At 42.9% G+C, this 25,269-nt stretch overlaps 1 protein-coding gene across 3 annotated transcripts in view; it reads left to right on the top strand.

The window, feature by feature from the left end:
- CLIP1 (CAP-Gly domain containing linker protein 1) overlaps positions 1 to 25,269 on the top strand; it is a 125,331-nt gene that overhangs the window by 38,870 nt on the left and 61,192 nt on the right. For all 3 annotated transcript variants that reach the window (XM_068563782.1, XM_068563780.1, XM_068563781.1), the window contains exons 3-8: positions 1,428 to 1,999; positions 15,292 to 15,416; positions 17,978 to 18,200; positions 21,945 to 22,142; positions 22,771 to 22,874; positions 24,718 to 24,778. In XM_068563782.1, the coding sequence (XP_068419883.1) occupies positions 1,428 to 1,999; positions 15,292 to 15,416; positions 17,978 to 18,200; positions 21,945 to 22,142; positions 22,771 to 22,874; positions 24,718 to 24,778 (1,283 nt within the window). The remainder of the gene's footprint in view (positions 1 to 1,427; positions 2,000 to 15,291; positions 15,417 to 17,977; positions 18,201 to 21,944; positions 22,143 to 22,770; positions 22,875 to 24,717; positions 24,779 to 25,269) is intronic.

Consider the following 25,269-nt stretch of genomic DNA (forward strand, 5'->3'; position numbering starts at 1 on the left):
CTTCCCTGACTGCTCTGCCCAGAGGCACTGTCTCCTTCACAGCACTTAGACCACCTGAAGTTACCTGGTGTGTGCCTTGACTGTCTGCTTCTCCACTGCTAGACTCTGAGCTCTATGAAGGCATGGACTGTGCTGTCTTGCTTTGTCCCTGGTGAAGAACAATGTCTGGGACTAGTTCCGGAGTGGTAGGAACTCAAGAAAGATGCATAACGTGGATAAATACATTATTTCATTTAATCCTCATTCAAAGAAAAAAAGCCCTCAAGATAGATATTACTGCTTTCCCCTTTTACAGATGAAAAAACTAAACTCAGAGAGGTCACGGAACATCCTAAGATCACGATATGCCCAGTAAATGGCAGACGTTAAGAATTCAGGCTCTCTTTGCCAGTTCACGCTGAATATTTAATAAACGCTTGCCAGGTGAATGCGTGAATGCACTTCCAGTGTAAATATCACATTCCTGGCAGAATTTAACTCTGTCTTTACCGTAGGGTAGAGTTTGCCAAGTCGTCTTGCCTTTACAGGGAGTCAGGCCAGATGCTCTCTTTTCTTCCCTGCTGTGATTTCCATTTCTGCTAGCAAAGGAATAGTCTTGGAATAATGATGGTAGGGACTGCGGCACTGAATCCCCTCCTGCATCAAGTTAATTGCGCATGTGTGTGGTTAAATGGGCCTAGTCCTGTCAGCTTTAACTGACCACTCAAATGGGGGAACAGAGCCCATCTCAGTGGGTCTGAATGGGCATTTGCTCATGATGTGCAGGATACAGGGTGAAGAATGAAATCAGACCTATATTATGAATTCTGGGAAAAGGACTACTTTTTTTTCTCTATTTTGACTTGCAGATAAGGACTAAGTCAGCTCACTGAGTTTTGACAGCATTGAAAATGGTAGTGATGCGGGACTTCCCTGGTAGTACAGTGGTAAGGATCTGCCTGCCAATGCAGGGGACACGGGTTCAAGCCCTGGTCCAGGAAGATCCCACATGCCACAGAGCAACTAAGCCCGTGCACCACAACTACTGAAGCCGGCATGCCTAGAGTCCGTACTCCGCAACAAGAGAAGCCACCGCAATGAGAAGCCTGTGCACTGCAATGAAGAGTAGCCCCTGCTCGCTGCAACTAGAGAAAGCCCGTGTGCAACAATGAAGACCCAATGCAGCCAAAATAAATAAATAAGTTAATTAATTAAAAAAAAAAAGAAAATGATAGTGATGGGTCAAGTACTTTTTGCCTCCTTGCTAAAAAAAAAGAAAAAAAGAAGGAAAAAGAAGAAGAAGAAAGATGAACAGAGCACCTCTTGAAGAGTTGTGGCTCCTTCTGTTGCTTTTGGCCCTTTCTCTAGTTTATTTTCCTTTTAACTTAGGGGTTGTCTGCTTAAATATGAAATCGAATCTTTTCTGATCCTTTCTTCTCTGTTTTCAGTTGCAGCTCCAATAGAAAAAACAATATCCAGTGAAAAAACATCAAGCACTCCGTCTGCTGAGACACAAGAGGAGTTTGTGGATGATTTTCGAGTTGGGGAGCGAGTTTGGGTGAATGGGAATAAGCCTGGATTTATCCAGTTCCTGGGAGAAACCCAGTTTGCACCAGGCCAATGGGCCGGGATCGTTTTAGATGAACCCATAGGCAAGAACGATGGTTCAGTGGCAGGAATTCGGTATTTCCAGTGTGAGCCTTTAAAAGGCATATTCACCCGACCTTCAAAGTTGACGAGGAAGGTGCAGGCAGAAGATGAAGCCGACGGCCTGCAGACAACTCATGCTTCCAGAGCGACTTCGCCTCTGTCCACTTCGACAGCCAGCATGGTGTCCTCTTCCCCAGCCACCCCCTCAAATATTCCCCATAAATTGCCCCAGCCTACTGCAAAGGAACCTTCAGCTACGTCTCAGATCAGCAACCTTACAAAAACCACCAGTGAATCTATTTCCAACCTTTCGGAGGCCGGCTCAATCAAGAAAGGAGAAAGAGAGCTCAAAATTGGAGACCGAGTATTGGTGAGTCCATAAACCTTCCAAAGTCATTATGTTGACCTGAGTGAGGGGTTGAAATACACACATGCGGGCTCAGAATCTGTTCTGTAGGGATGACCATTCATTTATAGAGAAAGTAATCAGCTTTTCTGGTTCCGTTTATGTGTAAATATACAACAGATTAGAAACTGGCTACGTAGTTTGCGTGTAGTATAAGGGTAGGTTTGCAGGGATCGACTCTAGTTTTATCTTCCAGTTTAGTCAGAAGAATATTGAGTTTTTAGCTTGTAAATATTAAGGTAACTTTACTTGACAAAACAAGCTGAGAGGTGGACTTAGATGTTTTTAACAAAGGTTTTTTTCTTTCTTTCTGGTTTTTAATTTTTGATTTAAGGATAGTGTGTTGGTAAATATGAGATCCTGTTTCTTTGAGTGTCTTGGAAAACTCAGAGATCACAGGATGTTATTTCAGAATTTCTCTGCCTTTTAAATGATCAGGTTTAGGTCTAGGAAAAGAAAGGAGGGACTTCCCTGGTGGTCCAGTGGTTAAGAATCCACCTTCCAATGCAGGAGACGCGGGTTGATCCCTGGTCTGGGAACTGAGGTCCCACGTGCTGAGGGGCAACCAAGTCCGTGCGCTCTGGAACCTGCGCGCCACAACTAGAGAGAAGACTGTGCATGGCAGCTAAGACCCGACGCAGACAAATAAATAAATAAATAAATATTAAGAAAAAAAAGGAAATGTACTGTAGTTTCTTTTTTTTTTTTTTTTACTAATAAGCAGGAAACAATGTATAAGGTCTACATGCTGTACATTCTAGAACCCCTGAATGACACAGTGACTGATTTATTCTTTTTTTGTTTGTTTTAAATGAGAGGCAGTGTAGCAGTGCTAAAAACACAAGCTGAGTCCAGCTCTGCCTTTGTGACCTCAGCAAGTTATTTAGCTTCTTAGTTTTCTCATCTATGAAAATGAGGTTGAATAATAGTGCTAACATCTAACATTGTTGTGAGGGTTAAATTAGGTGATGCATATAACATTCTTAGCAGTGCCTGGTATCCAGTCAGCACTCACGAAAAGGTAGCTTTTTTTTTTTTTTAAACAGCAGAACCTTATTTATTTATTTATTTATTTATTTATTTATTGGCCACACCATGCGGCTTGTGGAATCTTAGTTCCCTGACCAGGGATTTCAATCCTAGGCCCTCGGCAGTGAAAGCACCGAGTCCTAACCACTGGACCGCCAGAGAATTCCCAAGAAATGGTAGCTGTTTTTCTCACTGATGAAAATTTAAAGCTATTCTCTGACTTTTTCAACACTTTGGTCAGTTCAGTTCAAGGCATGACGTTTGTCTGAAGTCTTTGACCCTGTGCTCTTCAGTTTCCTTTGTATCCGTAAAAATTCCATCAGTCTTGGAGGCTTACAGTAATATAATGGGAAAAAAAGAATGGCTGTTAGCCTTTAGAATGTCCCGTGCATCTCGTTTAATGTGTCAGCAGTATATGGAGTAGCCCCCATAGAATTGGTGAGGAAACAGAGGTTCTAAGAAGTACAATCGCTTGTCCAAGGTCATACAACCTGAAGAGTGGTGCTTCTGCAATTTAAATGTAGGTATTTTTACTCCAGAACCTGTTATGTCGAGCTGATGATTGATAGTATAATTTTGAAATTGGAAGTTTTTGTGATTTTTTTTGTCCTACAGACGAGGAAACTTAAGCCCCGAAAAAGGAAGTGACTCCCTGTAGTCAAATAGTGCGTTCACTATAGGTTTTAGATTTAGAACTTGGGACTTCTGTCTCCCAGTCCTGTAGCATCATGAATCTAGAAGGCCCCATGCACCTGTGGGAACCCTTTGATACCTGTTACTTTCAAGGGGGTCCTTCTGGATCTCTTAGTTTCGAGGTCAGTAGGTTCCTTCTTCTGGTTATAATAGTCATGAGTTTTAGCAGTTGATGCTTCAGAACTTAGAGCATCATTTCAGCATGGCAGTGCTCTGCGGCTCAATCTCATACTCACTTGCTATACCAATTTTTTGTTTTTTTTTTTTTTTAAACCACGCTGAGCGGCTTGTGGGATTTTAGTTCCACCACCAGGGATTGAACCCGGGCCCTTGGCAGTGAGAGCACGTATCCTAACCACTGTTGCAGTGAAGGTTTTTTGATGCTTACTCTTCTTTTCATTTTTACTGATGTTTACTTCCCCTCCCCTCTCCTCCACTTTTTACTGTATAGATATTGCTGCCATGAATGCCATTTAAAATTTTTTGTGTGTATCTCTCTTACTTTCCTAGGATAAATTTATAGTGGTGGAATTACTAGGTCAAAGGGCCTAAAAATATTTAAGACTTATGGTACTTATTTATCTAGTAAGATTTGGTTAAATCAGAAACCTGTTACCTTAGCACAGGACAGCTTTGTAGATTAGACTACAGGTTATATGCAGTTCCATTCTAAGTGCTTAGCTGTAAATGAAATGGATAACGTATGGCACGCTTTCAAAACAAGTAGCTCTCCTTTTCCACCAGAGTAAGAAACAGTTGATTAAATTACTAGTCAAGTATTGTGCTGCTTGGCTGATAAAACAGACAAAATGACAAGGTCCGGATGGTTTAGCTTACAACAAAAGGCTTCCATGAGGATGTAAGGATTAAAGTGGACCTGAAGGAGAGTAGGAATTGGCCAGGCAGAGCAATGGTAGTGGCAAGAGGGAACATTCTAGCAGAGGGATTGGCAAACTCCCCAGATGGGAGGGAGTTGGCACGTTTGGGGAAGTGGCCAGTGTCATTCCCCACAGGCGGAGGAGCCCATAGGGGTAGGAGATGAGACTCATTCACTAGGTGGTGTCTGCAGGGACTGGTGACATAGGGCCTGTAAGTTTAGGCCATGTTAAGGATTTTGATTTTGACCTTAGGAGCAACAAGAGTGATAAGTGATGTGATTAGATTTGTAGTTTGGAAAGATCGCTCCAGCTGCTTCGTAAAGAATAGATCAGAGGTGGTTGAAAGTGGATTTGGGGTGACCGTTCTTTGAAGAAGTTGGATGTTGAAGGAGAGTAGAGCTGTCAGGCTGGTGCTGGAGGAGTGTTGGATCTAGGGAAGGTGTTTTCTAAAGATGGCAGAGTCCGGGGTGTTTGCATCCTGCCTAAAATGATCTGGACCAGAGGAACGGTGCAGATACAGTGGGGGGGGGCGGGGATCAGTGTTGGGATGAGGGTCCTGGGAAGAGGTGGCACCCCGGGCGCACACCACGGGGATTGCTTTGCCTTCGATTGAGACGCACAGAGATTTCCTCCATTTTTATAGTAAGGAAGGAGGAGAATCTGCAGATGCAGGTTGGTTTGTAGAGGCTTGAAGGGTGTATTTGTAGGAAAATTTTAATTACATGTGCAAAACTAGCATACTTGGAACAGAATTTGAATCTCTAAGTGTTAAGTCTAATGAGAGTGTTTTTAGAGGCAGTAAAATTATTTACTGTTTTGGTTAGTATTTCTAGGAGAAATTAAAGGAGTACCTTAGAATCACAGTATTTTAGATCTGGAAAGGCTCTTTGAGATCAACAAATGCCTCTTTTTGCTTAGAATACTGAAGCCCAGAGAAGAAATGCAACTTGCCTCAGGTCGTATGTGATGTACGTGTACACATATCATTATGGCCTCTTGTTCCCAGTTAATATGTTTTTTCTACTTTAATGTGCTGCCTTGTTTAATAGAAATCTTTGATTTAGGAATGTAAAACATTTTTACTTCAAAATTCATGTATAAAGGGAATTAGATTTAGAAATCTGAAATATTTGATTGGAATTCTCCTAATTAAAGAAAACTTCTGTTGGCAACCTAAATGTACATCAGTGGATGAGTGGGTAAAGATGTGGTATATATATACAATGGAATATTACTCAGCCATAAAAAAGAATGAAATCTTGCCATTGGCAACAACATGGATGGACCTAGAGGGTATTATGCTAAGTGAAATAAGTCAGAGGAAAGGCAAATATCATATGATTTTCCTTGTATATGTGGAATCTAAAACAATGAAACAAACCAACACACATAAACAAACAGAAACAGACTCAACCATGGATACAGAGAACAAACTGGTTCTGCCAGAGGGGGATGGGGGGGAGTGGGCGAATTAGGTGAAGGGGATTAAGAGGTACAAACCTCCAGTTATAAAATAAGTAAGTCACAGGGATGTCGTGTACAGCATAGGGAAGGTAGTCAATAATATTGTAATAACTTTGTATGGTGATAGACAGTTACTAGAATTTTCCTGGTGATCATTTCGTAACATATGAATCAGGTCCCCACGTTGCACTCCTGAACCAGTGTGACATTGTAAGTCAGTTATGCTTCAGTAAAAAAATTCCAATAGAACTAAGTTCGTTAGGTCACTGTTATGTGAGGAGCGGTATAGAATATTCCCAGTCCCGCCCCCAGCGCCCTCGTGGCGCCTTCCACGTGGAACGAGCGCAGAGAGGGCAGGAGTAGAGGCTGCCTTCTCCACGCAGCTCTCTCCAGTTCTTGCTGTCATCGCGAGAAGAGCAGGAAAGCGGATTTCTGTGTCAGGTGTGAGGTTTAGCTCAATGACCTCTTGAAGGTCGAGGTGGGAGCTCCTGAGCTATGACTGTATTGGGCACTTCCATCTTGGGGGAGGCAGTCAGGGCCTGGGGAAGCCTGTCCTCGCCCCCTCCACGCTCGTGGTCCTCAGTGGGGTGGATGAGCTGGGTCAAGGAGGGTCAGTTGGAGCTGCTTGTAACAAACCCACCTGCCTCCTTCCCATCTCTCTCTGGACCTTCTGTTTTCCCATTTGTCCTCACGAATATTCCACAGATCTCCTTAGCTGAAGATTGCTTTCATCTGTCTTGTGGCATGAGCTGCTTTGGGCCGATGCAGCGGTTCAGCTGACTCTCAGAGACTCACCTCTTTCCAGACTGGGAATCCCTGGGATGACCAATTACTCTGAATGTTTTTGAGATGGTCTTGCTGCATTTTCGGGTGTAATGCACTATTTCAGGGATGTGATGTCAGGTTCTTGAGAACTTGACTGACTTCCAGCTGTTCTGTTTCAACATGGTTGTCTCCATGTCCGGTACTGTATGTTCTATGCTGAATTCTTAGCTTATGACCAAGTATGAGAAGGAGACTTTTTAGGCTTTTGTTTCTAAAGGGACAAGCTTTATCTTTCTACGAGCTGCTCCCAGGGCTCTTAAACTAAGAATCCTATAGTGTAAATCTGTAGGTCTTTTGGATGCTGCGAAAGGGAAAAACATCTTCCTGAGATTTTAAAAAAAATCTTATTTATAAGTTATTTTGCTTGTGTTTGAGTCTAAATAACTACAGTTCATTTAGTATGTACTTTTCTGTGTGTCTTCATTTGTTCAGCATTATTTGTGAGACTTTATTATAACATGTAAATTTAAAACAAACACATATAATGGGGTCATATTATATACACACCATTTTACAGTATACTTTGATAGATTTGGGGCATTTCTATGCTAGTAAATACAACTCTTCATTTAAAATAATAAGCTGCTGTTCGGTATCACACTGTTTGGGGCACCTAATTTAATCATAGACATTTAGATTGCTCCCAGCCTTTTTTCCCTAGAAATGAAATTTCTGAGTCAAAGAATATATAAATATTTTAAATCATAATAAACATTGCCAAAGTACAGTCCAAAAAGCTGTTACCATTTTATGTTCCCACAAAGTGTGTACAAGTATGCCCTTTGTAATAACTTGATTTCTTCTGTTTTTCTCAGTCTTCTTACCAGTGACTTATAACCCCCACATCTACAAGTCTGGTTGTGATATTGCACTCATATTGGGCATTTGTTCATCATCTACCTGGGGGGTTCTTGGGCTCTTTTTGGGTGGGGCGTTTGAGCTCTAGGGAAGCTGTTCTTTACACAGTGACCTCTCCTTCCCTTGATTGCTGACAGAGTAGTTGTTAGTAGAAGGATCTGTTATTTTGTATGGCCCAAGGTTGAGAAGACTCCAGATGTTCACATTATGTTAACTCTTTCTGGACACCTTGGCTGAATGTTGAGATCTTTTCCAGCACCACAGTCTTAGCCTAATTCCTTTGCAGTGAGGATTGCTGCAGATTTGAATCATTTTTTCTGATTTTAGTTTTCCTTTTTTTTTTTTTTTTTTCCATTTTCAATTTCCATAAGCCTTAAATCTTACTCAGCATAGCCTTGTAGGGCTGTCTGGGAAGGAACGCAGAGAATCACACTGTCGATGAGAAGCGAGATTCGGCAGCTTCCTCCTCTCTGCACACAGCCGGGTTCAGTAGAGCCACTTCTTAGGTCATAGCTGATAGCAGTGTTCCTCTTCCTGCTCACTGCTTTCAGCTGTGAGAGGGTAGGATTCGTGTGCTTTTGCCATTTTCACTCTTGAGTTTTGGGAATGCATAAACTCATCCATCTGCCCGTTGGATTTCATGTCTTTGGTTTTACGACCCATCTTCCTCTCTCCAGCCCCATTGTCCTGCGCTGCCTTGAATTAAGCCGTCATCCTCTTCACCTGGACCCCCAGCCTGCTGTCCATGCTGCTAGCCTCGTCTCTCCTGGGTTCTGGTCTTCACACAATTACGGAGTGATGCGCCTGACACGTGGATCTCATCACGCTGTTGTCCTGTGTGGTGGTGCCCTGTCTGCCTACACCAGTGCTGTTTTCACAGTGCTGGGGGTTTTCTACGGGCCTCAGTACCTGGGCACTGGCTGATCAGTGTGAAATTAGGTTCTTTTTGCAAACCTAAGCCAGTATCTTTACACCAGACATGTCAAAGCTGGTATCTCTGCCTTGAGGACTTTGTGTAGGCTCTTGAGGAGGCAGCTTATGCTGTCTAGCTTTCGGACTTGAAGAGAGGAAAGTCTGACCACTGCCCAGGCCAGGGTCTAATGTTGGAATGCCTGTTGCTAGATCACATCTTCTAACTTTTAATACTGCTTCTGTGAATTCTTTAAGCATAATTACAAAAATATCTTGAGGCTGAGACTCTTTGTAGCTTCTGAAACATATAGATTAGAAAAGCAAACTTTGCTAATACCGTTTTGGTCAAGTGGGGTACTTTTTGATCTCAGTGCTTTAAAAGAATGTGACTCTGGCAATTAAATATTCTGCTCTTTTATCACCTCAGGGCTAGTAGAGGTTCTTTTTTTTTTTTTTTTTTGGTTCCCATTAAATGTTTAAACAGTTACAAATGGATTTTTTAAAAGATTTATTTATTATTTATTTATTTTTCTTTTATGGCTGTGTCGGGTCTTTTGTTTTAATAGCAATAGTTTAATTAATTAATTAATTAATTTTTGGCTGCATTGGGTCTTCGTTGCTGCGCGCGGGCTTTCTCTAGTTGCGGCGGGCGGGGGCTACTCTTTGTTGCGGTGCGTGGGCTTCTCATGTGGTGGCTTCTCTTGTTGCAGAGCACGGGCTCTAGGCGCGCGGGCTTCAGTAGTTGTGGTGCACAGGCTCAGTAGTTGTGGCTCGCGGGCTTAGTTGCTCCACAGCATGTGGGATCTTCCTGGACTAGGGCTCGAACCTGTGTCCAGATTCTTAACCACTTAACATTCTTAACCACTGCGCCACCAGGGAAGTCCCCCTCTATGTATTTAAAATGATCTTTTCATTTATTTATTTGTTCATTGCCCATCTCCCCCTGACCAGAATTTAGGCTCCATGAGAGTCTGGAAACTTTCTGTCTCGTTCACCGTCTTTTCCCCAGCACTTAGAACAGTGCCTGGCACACAGTAGGCATTCATAAAATATTGTCAAAAGAATCAGAGGGTTTTAAATACTGTTGTCACATTATACCCTTAAAGGAGAGGAGTAACATTGTAAAGTATGACGAGATGCAGTTAGAACCCGTGGATAAAGACCGGGCTAGGCGGATCTTAGCTTTCTTGCAGGAGTTGCCCAGTGGAGCTGCCCTAAGCTGGATTGCTCTCTAGTTGAGGTTGTATAAAATATGGCCATCATCATCTCACAGGTGATTAAGTTTTAAGTCAGGGCTAAATTTGTATCGGTAAATACCAATTAGCCATATTTACCTTTTTAAATTAAGCTGCTTAACTTACAATATGGCAGATGAGAAGCCACCTCACAAAATTCAGTAGCTCACGAAACCCCTGTGGAACAGTCCCTCATTACCCCTCACTGGACATTTTATAGCTTTATAAATTGAGGCACGGTGGGGTTTAATGGCTTGTTTGAGATTTGATGAATAGATGGGAGAGTTGAGAGAGGATGAAAGGTTTCCTTTTTCCTGTTTGTGGACCCATTCATCAGCCCAGCAGAATTCTTTCTTTTTTAATATTTATTTATTTATTTATTTGGCTGCGCCAGGTCTCAGTTGCAGCACACAGGATCTATTTTAGTTGTAGCATGTGGAGTCCTTAGTTGTGGCACACAGGCTGTTAGTTGTGGCATGTGGGATCTAGTTCCCTGACCAGGGATGGAACCCGGGCCCCCTGCATTGGGAGCGTGAAGTCTTAGCCACTGGACCACCAGGGAAGTCCCCAGCAGAATTTATCAGTGTTCTTATTTTTCCAAAGAGTTTACAAGAAGGGTGTTTGTAGAAACCTCTTAAAGTGCTTATCACTTTTCACTAGAAATATTTGCTTGAATTTTTCTATCAGTGGCCAACACTGTATTCTGTTTATATTTGTATCCTAAGGGCCCAAGCACTCAGGATATATATATTGAATGAATGAATGAGAACTTAAAAACGTGAGATTTGCTAAAGCCTGAGCACAGCTAGGTTTTCCTTTAGCTGAGTTTCTAGTTTAAATTAATTTGGTCTCCAGTAGTGACTTCTAATTTTGACTTAGGTTGACCACAGTGTTATGAGTTATATATATATATTCTGAAAGTAAAGAGAATGAATGGTAGTTACTTGTGTTTGCCATAGGGATCCATTTTTTTATTTTTTGTTTCAATGTTGTAAAACTTTTTATCTTTAATAATCTTGATATCTGGGACTTCCCTGGTGGTGTAGTGGTTAAGACTCTGTGCTCCCAATGCAGGGGGCCTGGGTTCGATCCCTGGTCAGGGAACTAGATCCCACATGCATGCCGCTACTAAGAGTTCCCATGCCACAGCTAAGGAGCCAGCGAGCTGCAACTAAGGAACCTGCCTGCTATAACTAAGGAGCCTGCCTGCCACAACTAAGACCCAGTGCAACCAGATGAATAATAAATAAATAAATATTTAAAAAAAAAATCCTGATATCTGCCCCTAAAACATAGATTTGAAAATTGTGGCTTATACTTAATGTAAATGCACATACTATAATACTCTGGGTTCTCTGGAACACATGAGAAGTAAAACTTAACTTTATAAAATCATGTTTAAATGCTTAGAAAAATATTTGACTGTAAAATGATTAAGTAGAAAAGTGAGTGATTTTGGATGTGACTTTCTGTCTGTGTTAAAGATATTTTGAATAATTACTAAGGATCTTTTACAGGGGAAAGGAAAGCATATTATCTGTTATATGAGTCAAGAATTTCAAGTTAGGTGAGAGAAAAAGTATAAGAAAACTGCCCATCCTAGGAACTAGTAATCATCCATTTGAAACAAACTTTATGGCTTTTTTTTTTTTTTTTTTTTCCGGGGTAGATGTATGTTCTGTTACCTGCATTTAGAGAAAAAGTTGCTGATCTGTTTGTGGTAATTTGTTATAAAGCTTCTGATCTGAGTGAAGCCATGGTTTGTTTGGAGAATTTACTGCCCACAGCCTGTTAGACGCCTCTTGGAAAAACAATTGTCATGACAGTAACTGAGACTCACCCCCAAAGAATTCAACAGATTATCTGGAAAGATTGCATCATCTTTAACTAATGTGCTGTGTTCTGCTCATGTGATACTGGTTCGTCTGCTGCTCTGAAAGGTGTGTAAGAGGACAGAGAAAACAGAGGCCAATTTTATATAGGTTACTATTCATACATTCCATGGTTACCAATAAGAGTGCTAAAAAGTCCAATTTGCCAGATCTAGAACTAGTACTTTCCTTAGCATGGACACACTGGCTGCTAACATATAGCAGACTCTCACACTATCTGTCAGACACTGACTAAACAGTTTTATGTGGATTATTTTATTTAATCTTCACAGCAATCCTATAATTATCGCCATTTTACTTATGAGGAAGCTAAGATTGACTGATTGATTTATGGCTGCATTGGGTCTTAGCTGCAACACATAGGCTCTTTGTTGTGGCTAAAGGGCTTCTTTCTAGTTGTGGCACGCAGGCTTAGTTGCCCCGCGGCATGTGGGATCTTAATTCCCCGACCAGGGATCATCGAACCTGCGTCCTCTGCATTGAAAGGCAGATTCTTAACCACTGGACCACCAGGGAAGTTCCGAAACTAAGATTTAGAGACTAAGCAACTTGACTAATTCATAGACAGAGCTGGCATTTGAATTTGTCCAACTTGGAGCCCATGCTTACTTAGTCTGTGTTAGCATATTTCTTCCTTTGCTCTCTTCTGAGCCATCAAATTCAGCCTCAGCCACTGGATGTCTTTTTCCTTTTGTTGGTTTACATGGAAAAATGGTCTTTTCTGTGTAGTTCCCTACGGAGAAGGTCTCCTTTCATTTATTCAGCAAATGTTTGTTGAGTGTCTCCTGCTGTGCACTGTGGATTGCAGTGCTGGACACAATGGTTCCTGCGTGGAGTTTTCTCCGGCCTCCAACTCCATCTTTCCTCAGTGACACCTGTCATGACACCAGGACGTTTCGGAACTGTCCGGGGGCTGCCTGCCCTCTGTCACCCTTCCCATGCTCTCCTGCCTAGAGTACCTTAAACTGTAACTGCTTTGGTTCCTTAAATCAGTTTCACAAAGAGTTTGTCTTTCCGAGAAAAAGTATATAGCTTTGAGACTTAAACGTTTTCCATCTTTGACAAAGCTTAAATAGAGCTGGAAAAAAATGTGTATCATCCCAAACTCATAGAAAACTATATTCAGAGAAAAATTAGAACCAAATAGCTTTGGTATTAAAAAGCAAATTAGTATTGGTCTTAAGAAGTTAGGAAGGAAAGAGTAATAAACCACAAGGAAGTGGGAAAAAAGGAAATAGTGAGATAAAAAAGTGAATTAAATAAAATAGAGAACATTAAAAACAAAAAGGAAAAACTGAAAAGCTGGTTCCTTGTGAAGATCGATAAAATAAGTTACCTTCCCAAGGTAAATCTACATTTAACACAATCCCATTGGACTTTTTTTTTTTAATTAACCAAAATGATTTTTAAATTTATTAAATCAATAAACCTACATAACCTAAATGTCTCCCAGTGGGGGCTGATTTAATAAACTGGAGTGAATCCGTATAGTGGAATGACGTGCGATTGTAAACACAAGGAGGGCGTTCTCTGTGTCTTGATGTGGAGTAAAGCGAGGTGCAGGGCAGCTCAGGTAGTACAGGTGCAAGACAGCTCATTTTTTGTGTGTAAAAATGAAAGGGAGGAGTAAAAATATGAATTAACGTTTCCTTTTTTTAAAAAATATATTTATTTTTGGCTGCATTGGGTCTTTGTTGCGGCGCGTGGGCTTCCTCTAGTTGCGGTGAGCGGGAACTACTCTTCGTTGCTTGGGCTTCTCATTGAGGTGGCTTCTCTTGTTGAGGAGCACAGGCTCTAGGCGCGCGGGCTTCAGTAGTTGTGGCACGCGGGCTCAGTAGTTGTGGCGCACAGGCTTAGTTGCTCCGCGGCATGTGGGATCCTCCCGGACCAGGGCTCGAACCTGTGTCCCCTGCATGGGCAGGCGGATTCTTAACCACTGCGCCACCAGGGAGGCCCCAACATTTGCTTTTATATGCATAAAGAAATGCTGGGAGGAGGATACACTATACATCAATAGCAGTGGCTACCTGTGATGGGGAGGGTGGGATAGTTAGGGACAGGAGTTTAGTAAGAGAGGCTTTTCCCTGGATACATACTTATATTTAAAAGTTTTTGAACCATGAGAATGTATTAGCTATTCAAGAATTAATTCATTATAAAGAATAACTTTTTTAATCAGTAAGAAAAAGGTGAACATCCCAAACGAAAAATGAGTAAGGTACATATTGTGATACATCTGTACTGTGGATATTAAACAGCTGCCATAAAATAGCAGGGAAAATGAACCAAAATGTCAGCAGTGACTGTCCCTGGGTGTTGAGATTACAGGAATAACATTTATTTTTTGTTCATAGTGTTCTTAATTGCCTGCGGTGACTCGCCTCTTGTATAACTGGGGAATTTTTTTTAATTAAGGAAAAAGAGGGAATTCCCTGGTGGTCCAGTGGTTAGGACTCTGTGCTTTCACTGCCGGGGCCCAGCTTCGAGCCCTGGTTGGGGAACTAAGACCCCGTGAGCCATGAGGCTCAGCCAAAAAATTTTAAAAAAAGAAGCTGAGCTAAAAGTAAGAAAATCAGTATTCTGAAGAATAATAGTAGTAAGGGAAACCAGCACTAGGAAATATCATGCAGGTTGTGAAGTAGCAGTAATCAAAATGCCAGGGCAGTAGCACAGATATTGAACTTTTGAAACTGTAAAAAGACTCAGATCTGTTCTTATGTGCATGTCAGAGAGAATATGATAAAATGAGTATTTGAAGTAGAAAAATAATGGCAAAGGAAGAAATAATAAATGCTGATGGGATAATTTTGGAAATAATTAATGTTTGCATGTTATATCAAACACCAGCTGGGACGAAGAGACATGTAAAAAGAGTCACAGCTTTGAACAGTTCACGTAAAATAAAATGTGAAGAACAGTCATTTTAATAGTTGTGAAGAAATGGTGGAAAATATCGATATTTTAAATATTTTAAAGAATTTACATTTCATGTGTGTGGATGTGTGAGTATTTGTCTTTAATACGTATGTGTTATTGCTTTACCTGGATAATGATGTAAAGGAAGTTTGGGAACATAAACACAGCAATTGTTACAGTGGGTTATGCATGAATTTTGTTTTTCTTTAATGACGTAGGGGTTTTATTTTTGTCGCAAATATTTATTTTGAAGCAGGAACCTCCCTCTGGAGTAATAAGGTATTTTTTTAATTCGACTAAATGTTGATGACTGCACATCACCTAGGCGATTTCATTATTGGACTATCTCAGGTATCGGATCGCTCTGGCGACAGAAGCCACCCAGGGGAACTTTGCTAACCTTTGGAGAGAACTCTTTGAAGAGTTGGAGAGGAGGTTAAGAGAAGAGCTGCTTATAGAAATGATGGAACACAGTACTGGCTGCAACTGCAAAGGATTAAGCTGTGAAACTGTAATCATGTTCATCTCTTCCTTTTAACGTTCTCTTCTTCCAGGTTGGTGGCACGAAGGCTGGCGTCGTCCGGTTTCTTGGGGAGACAGACTTCGCCAAGGGGGAGTGGTGTGGTGTGGAGTTGGATGAGCCTCTTGGGAAGAACGATGGGGCTGTCGCTGGAACAAGGTTTGTTTGCAGTTGGAATCTCGTCTCCCTCTTGCATGTAAAGGTGCTCAAGCCGATCCCACCAACCGTGTTTAATAAAATGGACGTGAGTGTTTTTTGTTTGTTTTTTTTTTAAAGGTTTGCATTTTTTTTTTTTTAATTTATTTATTTATGGCTGTGTTGGGTCTTCGTTTCTGCGTGAGGGCTTTCTCCATTTGCGGCAAGCGGGGGCCACTCTTCATCGCGGTGCGCGGGCCTCTCACTATCGTGGCCTCTCTTGTTGCGGAGCACAGGCTCCAGACGCGCAGGCTCAGTAGTTGTGGCTCACGGGCCCAGCTGCTCCGCGGCATGTGGGATCTTCCCAGACCAGGGCTCGAACCCGTGTTCCGTGCATTGGCAGGCAGACTCTCAACCACTGCACCACCAGGGAAACCCCGACGTGAGTGTTCTGAAGAGCTGCACTTTTATTTCCTAAGACTCATCTACAGGTTTTTCCCCCCACTAGAATCAGAGTCTTTCTTTTGACTGACTGTTTTAGTAATATGTGCAATGCGTCTGAATAGATTCTGAGCAAGCATTTGGTTTATTTATCTATCTATCTATTTATTTATTTTATTTTTAGAATTTATTTTATTTATTTATTTTTGGCTGTGTTGGGTCTACGTTGCTGCCCGCGGCTTTCTCTAGTTGTGGCGAGTGGGGGCTACTCTTCGTTGTGGTGCGTGGGCTTCCCATTGCGGTGGCTTCTGTTGTTGCGGAGCACGGGCTCTAGGTGCACGGGCTTCAGTAGTTATGGCACACAGGCTCAGTAGTTGTGGCTCGCGGGCTTAGTTGCTCCGCGGCATGTGGGATCTTCCCGGACCAGGGCTCGAACCCGTGTCCCCTGCATTGGCAGGCGGATCCTGAACCACTGCACCACCAGGGAAGCCCTATCTATTTATTTTCAAGACTTTTTTTTTTTTTTTAGAGCAGTTTTAGGTTCAGAGCAGAATTGAGAGGAAGGTACAGAGATTTCCCTCCTCTACCCCCTGCCCCACACATGCACAGCCTCCCCCATTATCAACATCCTGCACCCAAGTGGTCCATTTATTACAGCTGATGAACCTATATTGACACATCATTATCCCCCAAAGTCTGTAGTTTATATTACAGTTTATTCTTGGTATACATTCTATGGATTTAGACAAGTGTGTAATGACGTGTTTCTACAAATATAGTATCATCTATAGTGTTTTCATTTTATTTTTCAAAATAGAAAGGAAATACTATATCATCCTTTTGGCTGCTCTCCCTTCGATAGCAGTCAACGTCTGAATGAGTTTCTGGGCGTTGGAGCGTAGGGGGGGGTGAGGAGAAGGAAGCTGCTCTTGTTAGGACGAGAACGCAAAATGTGTCTCTATACCTGGTGGCAAGGATTCCGTCCTGTGGCAAGAGAACTGACGGCAGGCACACCTATTCCACTGTGAGGATAACCCCACTCTCACCTCCCAGGGATAGAGTGGGAGTTAAGTCATGCAGATGAATGCAAGAGGCGTTTCCCACACTTCAGGTGCTTTGAAGGCCTTGGGCACAGTTGTGGTCTCTGATGCATTATTGTTAGTAGTATAAAGTGTTGTAGTTAACATTTTACTTATAAAATGTTTACAGACTGATTATAAGCGTATAGGTCTTATGTACCAAACACAATAATAATGCCTTGAGGAGAGTAAAGAAAATCTCTTAGTGCTGCAACGATTATGAAGCCGTATCATTGATATCCTTGATATTAAGATGTTATAATTCACTAGAGTCGTGAGATCTCCCAAGTGTCAGTACCAGTCGACACTACTCCACCTTTACTTGAGTGAAACCTGCCAGAGTTAGGTGCTTGTTCGATGTCTCTTGCCCTTTGTTTGGCAAGGTTTTACGAAGTGAGATCACTCCTCTGCTGTGTGTTTATCAGATAGTAGAAATACCTTCCCTTTGCTTAGAATCTTAGTGACAGATGAGTGATTCCATCTCTGTGTATCATACTGTTGTTTCCTAGTGTGTTTTCTAAAACATTATCGTGGGGCTTCCCTGGTGGCGCAGTGGTTAAGAAGAATCCGCCCGCCAATGCAGGGGACACGGGTTCGAGCCCTGGTCCGGGAAGACCCCACATGCGGCGGAGCAACTAAGCCCTTGCGCCACAACTACTGAGCCTGCGCTCTAGAGCCCGTGAGCCACAACTACTGAGCCCGCGTGCCTAGAGCCCTTGCCCTGCAACAAGCAAAGACACCGCAGTGAGAAGCCCACGCACTGCAAGGAAGAGTAGCCCCTGGTCACCACAACTAGAGAAAGCCCGCGTGCAGCAACGAAGACCCAGCGCAGCCAAAAATAAATAAATAATTTCTAAAAATAATAAATTAAAAAATATATTATTGTGGTTATTTATCAGCTTGCACACCAGTGAGTGCCACAGGCTGGTGCACCACCCCAGCTGGTTGGTAAAATTCACAGCAAACCAGTCACGAGTTAGGAGTCAGGAGAGCTTTTCGGTTATAGTTGTTATTTCTTGTAATTAAGTTGCTTCTTGTTACTGTTCCTGTTGTTGTCTCCTAAAGGTATTTTCAATGTCAACCCAAATATGGCCTGTTTGCTCCTGTCCACAAAGTGACCAGGATTGGCTTCCCTTCCACCACACCAGCCAAAGCCAAGGCCGCTGCAGTGAGGCGGGTGATGGCGACCACACCCGCCAGCCTGACGCGCAGCCCTTCTGCCTCGTCTCTCAGCTCCATGAGCTCTGTGGCCTCCTCTGTGAGCAGCAAGCCCAGTCGGACAGGACTGGTAAGCCTCCCTTCTCCCGCTGCGTGTCTCTGCATCCCAGGCACTGTAAATGCCCCCCCGCCCCGTCGGTGTGCCTGCTTTGCTTTAGGAGATGTTAAGTCTCCCCTTGCCCTTGTACTAAATGTTCTCTGTAGCTTGTGAAAGTCCTTACAAATTTTGCAACAAAACAAAACAAAACCCTCTAGCAAGAATACAAGTTTGAAATAAAGAATTTTTTTAACAGCCCTTTTCAGGTTCCTTAGACTTTAAGATATCACAGTTCTTGGTGAATCTGTAGTAACTACTACTTAGTCTAACATATGGGATGATTGAGTATTCTGAAATTATTTTGGCATCAGAAGGACAGGAAAATTGGAGGGACCCTTTTCCTCAAGGACCTGGGTCTCTTTCTCTTTGACATCAAACAATTTTAGGAACTACAGTCTTTTGAGAAAAGGCATGTTCTTAGAATTTTAGTATCATGTTCATACAGTCTAACCCACTGAAAGCAGTTAGTGTGTGGAGCGTTCCTGACTCAGGCCAGAGGATGCAGAGGGGAACTTAGGGAACTTGAAAGGATGCTAGGAAAAGCCATGTTTTGTTTTGTCTCCATCTCCCCCTTCCCCCACTCCCTCTTACTTTCTCCCTCTCTTTCCCATTTAGATCAGCAAGAGAAAATCATCAGAATCAAAATAGGCAGCATCTCATTCTGTTTGTTAATGTCATGCTTGTTTTTAGCGTCAAAGCAATGACTTTTTTGGCTTCGCCCCCCTCCCACCCCCGCCCTTTAGTTTATTCACTTGAAGTGAGGCAAATACTGTTTAAGTTTGAAGTGGCAGTATGAGGTTGTACTCCAGACTCAATTCAGGATCTCTGCCTTATGACGATGAGCTACAGACAGGAGTTAGAATGTGAAGTGTCATGATCGGGCAGTAAGGCTGCTGGCCCTTGATCTCGTTTTGCCTTCTCTCCATTGACCTTGGGCAGGGAAGGCAACGGCTAGCCCTTGATCTCATTTTGCCTTCTCTCCATTGACCTTGGGCAGGGAAGGCAACGGCGGAAGCATCTTTCTTTAAAGTAGGGGTTATGCTTCTCTGGACTTTGTTCCTCTTCTGTTCAGGTAAAATAAATAACCTGCTTGGACTATGTCATTTTGCATATAAAAGTCTGCATCTTCAACAGAAAAATTACAAATGGACTTATGAGAAAAGCTTGTCAAGAACTTTTTGAATGTTTGAGTGAAATGGATGAAGAAACCCCTCTGGACGAAGCCTTGTTCAGAGTGGGTCAGCAGACTCTAAAGCGGACATCGAGTTTACTAATCCAGGAACAATTCCGTGGAAGTATCTACTCTGGATTAGGAATTATTTCTTGTGTAATTTTTATTACGTTGTAATAAAGTGTCCATTTCTTTGGAGATACCCAAGCCCTCCCTGCTCCCCCAACCCGTCCTCTTACTTTTTAGAACAGTTCTGATTCCTCTTAGTTCACCTCATTTTCTTTTGAAGAAAACTAGCAAAAGAGAAATGAGTCTCCTTGCCTTCTAAAACAGCTTGTTTTTGTATCTCTTTATATAGAGTGGCTATAGTTTCTAAACCAAAAATCACCATAAAAGAATATACCAAAAATACAGAGTAATTGAAAGCGTGACTTCTTAAAAATGCATCTCAACAATGTGTGATCCCTTGTATATATATATATAAAAAAGTGGGAACATTCCTTAATGCAGAATGATCTTCTGAAAGAATTGAGTACAGAGGTGCCCAACCTTTCTGGTTCCACAGAACCTTTAGAGTCTCAGTTATTTTTTCACAGTGCCTGTAGGCCAAAAGAAATAGCTAACAGTTCTGTTTATTAAGTAGTTAGGTCCAAACAACTTAATATTTATGTCCTAACAATTTAGTAGCTCTTCAAAAAAAAAAAAAAATGGTTCACATTAATTGGAAGGAAAAAGAATATTTTTAATTCATTCTTAAATAACCACAATGAATTAGTATTAGGTTGCATGCTCTTCTTGGGCACTGCATATCCTGTCAGACCTTGGACTCTTCCTGGACACTGCCACCCTCACTTCCTGTGCCACATTGGCTTTTGCACAGTACTTGCTTTTGGTCTGGAAGTAGCCAAAACCCGGCTTCGGAAAGACATGACGTTACGGAAGGGAATGTAGTACAATCCAAGGTTGAAACTGAATTGCCTCCAGCTGGTAGTTTGCATGGCATCCAACAGGTGTCGCTCTGTTTCCTTGTGTTTCCCTGTGAGTTAGCTGCAGTACCCTGGGGTGTACCTCTGCGCAGGGTTTGGGAACCTCAGATTTAGTGTATTCAGGAAGAAATGTTAGTATGAGAAAGTATAACCGCATAGTAAAATTGGAAAATAAAGGTCAGATGGTTAAAAGAGAGCATAGGAATGCCCCTCCCCCCCATATATTTAAGTAAGTCAAGAAATTTCACTAAATAGAAACAGCGAAGGACAATTTGGGTTTACTTTACTCTCATAGTTGTCAAATTGCCTGACTATGAACTGACAGCAGACCGTCACTGTCGGTCTGCGTCCTGGCCGGGGGCTCAGGTAGACGGGGGACGAGGAGAGCCTTCAAGCAGCAAGTGAGGCTTTGACTGCAGAGGATGAAGTCAAGCGGCGTTGACCTAGAGCCAGTGATTGCTAAGTAAATGGCCTTGGACAGACGCTTGCCAGGGGATGCGGCCTCTTCTGGACCACCTCCCAGCCCCCGGAGCCCAGCTTGGAAGAGTGTTACTCAACTTGCCCACATTACCTATTCACATTTAACGGAAGGTCATGTCCTCTGTGTTTTTACATGACGATTAGCCATCTTGAGGAGGTATCTGGTGTGTGAAACAGCAAAGATTAACAGGTGACAGCACTGAAACACGTTTTCTCCACGCCTCACCCCACCACTCTTTCTCCCTCACCTCTTGTTTTGCCCCCGTTCCCTCTCCAGTCCCCATTTTTTCTCCCTCCTTCCTTCCCCTGCTTCTCTTTCTCCACAAATTTATCTCCCCCCCTTTTCTCTCTCCCATGCCCTTTTTCCTCCTTTCTCTTACGTGTACTTGCACACTCATTCACCCACTCACACATGCTTTTGAAGGCACATACAGGTTTCCTTTTAATCTTTTGTCTCTAAGTTTTTCTGGTGATTGGGATTCAGGTCCTCATGGCTGGATTCCTGGGTGAAATCACCTCTGCCTTTCATTTTGAAACAAAGATGAAGAAAATCCTGACAGAGATCCAACTACGTAATCAGTTGAAAGAAGGTTTGTGACTCCAGGGGTGACCTCTTGGTCACGTAATGGTATTTAGAAGCTTAAGAAGTTGAAAAAAAGGTCTAATCCCGAACTCTAAGGATCAAAAGATTGGCCAGACTGTCATAACAAGAAGATAACTATTCATGAAGCTCAGGCCGAAATGGAATCTGGAGAAGCTTGTTACCTGGGTTCTGAGGAATTTTTTAGATTCCTACCCGGCCCCGAGCTCAGGGCACCTTTGCTTTTGAGCCACTTCTTCTAAACATCTTCCCGGTTGTTCCATGGCTTCTTTACATTGCTGGGTTCTTTGTGAAACTGACAGACAGGAGGCACACGCTGTCTCGTTTCCTCGATGAAAAGCCTTTCCCAAGCCTCGGCAAGCCTGCGAGCTGGGGCAGCGCTTTTGCTTTGCCGAGGAGACACCTGCCTGCATGCACCGCCCCCTCCTTGCGTCCCTGATAGCGTCATCGCCCTTCACTTCTTTAACTTTCCTTTGCAGTTGACCGAAACCTCCTCCCGTTACGCCAGGAAGATCTCCGGCACCACTGCCCTCCAGGAGGCCCTGAAGGAGAAGCAGCAGCACATTGAACAGCTGCTGGCTGAACGGGATCTAGAGAGGGCGGAGGTGGCCAAGGCCACGAGCCACGTGGGGGAGATAGAGCAGGAGCTAGCTCTGGCCCGGGACGGACACGACCAGGTGAAGTCTGGCACTGACCTTGTTGCAGAGATGGTGACAGGTTCTAAGCTGATCTTGTCGCAGAGACCGTGATGGTTTCTAAATTGAGGGAGGAGGTTGAACGGTGTACCCGGTGCTTGGAGCCGGGGAGCTGGTCTCGAGAGCACTGGAAAGGAGCGTAGATGTCTCTGCTGGGCTTGTTTGGAAGCTGTGCCCTGGGGTACCAGTTTTGCATCATCATAGAGATGAATTTCTGTTCTTCTCGAGTCTACTGCACTCTTTTGGTCTTTACATCCAGGTCTCTTGGCCTGTCTGTGTCAGGTGAGCTTGTGTACTAGGACCTTACCAGTGGTGACAGCTCCTGTTTTGTAGATTATGCTTTGTACGAGTTTCAGCTCAGAAAAGATGAGCGTTGTTTTGACATTGCCCCCTATGTCTATACTGGTGTGGTTTTTCATCATCTAGCTCCCAGGGGTGCTGCCGAGAATAACCTATCATAAGAGACCATAGAAGGCATTTTAACACGGAAAGGTTTTTTGAGTAATGCCGACCCGCAGTGGTACCACTTAGCCGTAGCTCTTTGGAGGCATCCCTGGGCATGCATCTGGGTCAGAAGGAGGCCACTCACCGACACCCTTGCCTTCCCCAGCATGTCCTGGAATTGGAGGCCAAGATGGACCAGCTGCGAGCAATGGTGGAAGCTGCTGACAGGGAGAAGGTGGAGCTTCTCAACCAACTTGAAGAGGAGAGAAGGTGACCCTAAACTGTCCTCCTTTTAAACAGCCTTCGGGAGAACTTGCCCATCAACAGCCTTGTTGGTGTCAAACCCTTAGAACCAAAGGACTCTCTGTGTGTTCAGTGGAGCTTGAACTCCTCATGCTGTGTGAGGAGGGTTTGCTTTGATTTGACTTTTTTTGAGAAGTTTGGAACCAGCTAAATGTGCCCTGATTAATTTAACAACTATTTATTGAGCACCTACTGTGTGCCAAACATCCTCTAGAGGGTGGCCTGAGTCAGTTAATTCAAACCCAGCTTCTACCTAGAGCCACTCCTGGAAAAAGGATTTTCTAGGCCCAGTTACCTGGTATTTATGAAACACCTTCTGCCTATCTAGTGAAATCATATTGTGTCTGGGGGGTGACAGAGGGGCCCGGACCTCAGGAAACTCACTACCTTTATAGGAAAACAAAACTCTCAATTAGCGAATTATCCAGGTCAGGATGAAATCAGGTGCTAAACTGTGTGAGACAGAGAAAGCAAGTTTGATTCTTGTAAAAGGTCTTTTGAGGCCGTGAGCGAACAAGATCTCTGGGAAGAGTGTCTGCGTGGAATCGATTTGACTGTCTCTGGGCTCCGGGACGTTGTTTGTCCTCGGTTACCCTTAATGCCATCTCCTGTCATTTCTGATCGCAGCGATGTCATGCAGGGGTCTTTAGGATGGTCACGCGCACTGCTGCGCTGGGGGATACAGGGGGTTAATAACAGTGCCTTACCAGGGAAATGGCTGTCCCACTGGAGAGAGAAGCACTTTACACAGGAAGTTCTCCTTGCATCCTAAAAATGGCTACGAGTGAGCGAGACATAGTGACAGACCCTTCCAGGCCCTTCTGAAGGCCAAGGCATCTGCACCACTTGTTTCTGTTTTTAAACCGGCTCTTGCTCTGCTGACTTCTGGGCAGTAGAAATGTCCCCCAGCTCTCCAGTAAGCTTGAGGGCTTTAACCTATGATTATATTTCTGACTTAACCGAGTAGAATTTTTTTATTCTTAATTTTGTTAGAAATGCTAGTGAATTTGAAAGATTTTTTTTTTTTTTTTGCATGTAGGTTTGTCCTCCTTTTCTTCCTTCTCTTACATCCAATTTTGTAAAGATTCACAATGTGGGTGTTACCCAGATTTTGTAGCTCTTCCTAGTATCCTATTTCATTGACTTTGTGATGGCATTAATTGAAACCCACATGCCATATCAGAGATTTTTAAATGTGAAAAAGAAGTGTGCATTTTAGAAGCAAAGAAATAGGATCCTTGATTGCCTCTCTCCCAAATTATTCACAGCCTTATTCTCCCACTCTTGGAACAGGTACTCGTGTTGTCCTGGGGATCTCTGCATGGGTAATATCTCTGCTAACCTCACCCTAGAATGCCTGATGTGGGGTGGTATAAAGAGAGATTTGTTTTCTGTGCCACTTTCCCCTGTGTTCTGTTATTGGAGAGTAGAAATTACAGACTTCCATTCTCAAACCTGTTTCTGTGGTAATCAAACCTTTTCCTTTCAGGCTGATCTTGTCTTGATTAGATCCATTTCTGGTGGCTGTGACCTGGGGAACCAGTTGCTTTTTCTCAACTCTTACCTCATCCCTTCTGGAATCCATACCTGGATAAAACTTTAGAGTTTCCCAAGTAGAGAAGAGCTCTTAGATTTATAAACCAGAGGCTTAAAGATGCATTTCTTTATTTTCTATGTCTCTAAGGCATTTCTTTCCATCATCATCTGCTAAATTCATCAGGGCATTGATTATATATATATAATTTTGAGATAAGGCAGAGGTGTTTCTTAGTTACTTTCTCAGGTGTTTTGTTTTGATTTTATTCCACAGGAAGGTTGAGGACCTTCAGTTCCGGGTTGAAGAAGAATCAATTACTAAGGGCGATCTTGAGGTAAAACCCCACCACCTCTCTAAAGCCTTTATGGGTACAGTATTCAGAAATACGGATAAAATCGTTGTGGTCAGAACAGGCAGCAGAGGGGGCGGCAGGAACCCCGGCCTCTGGCCTGTGGGCTGTGGCTGCCCTCGAACCTGTCACTGTGCCGTCCCGACTCCGGTGGCCGAGTAAAATTTTTACTACCCTTTTCTCATGCCTCAGAATTCAAAACCTTGAATTGGAGTTAATCAAGTCATAAATCTGGCAGTGTGTCCTAAGTGAGACTCTACACATTCCTCCGATGATCAGAAATGGCATTTTAAAGAACATTTTTTTATTTCACCATGATAGTTCAGAACAATCTCAGCTTTGCTTTTTAGTTGAGCAGGATAAATCCTTTATAACCCTACAGACAATAAATGTATGTTCTAGTAATTGATTTATTTTTTTCTAGTAATTACCAGAAAAAGAACAATTTTATTTCAACTTCTTTTATTCCATGGCAT

This window comes from Eschrichtius robustus, chromosome 14 (genome assembly GCF_028021215.1).
Source record: "Eschrichtius robustus isolate mEscRob2 chromosome 14, mEscRob2.pri, whole genome shotgun sequence".
NCBI classification, from domain to species: Eukaryota; Metazoa; Chordata; class Mammalia; order Artiodactyla; family Eschrichtiidae; genus Eschrichtius; species Eschrichtius robustus.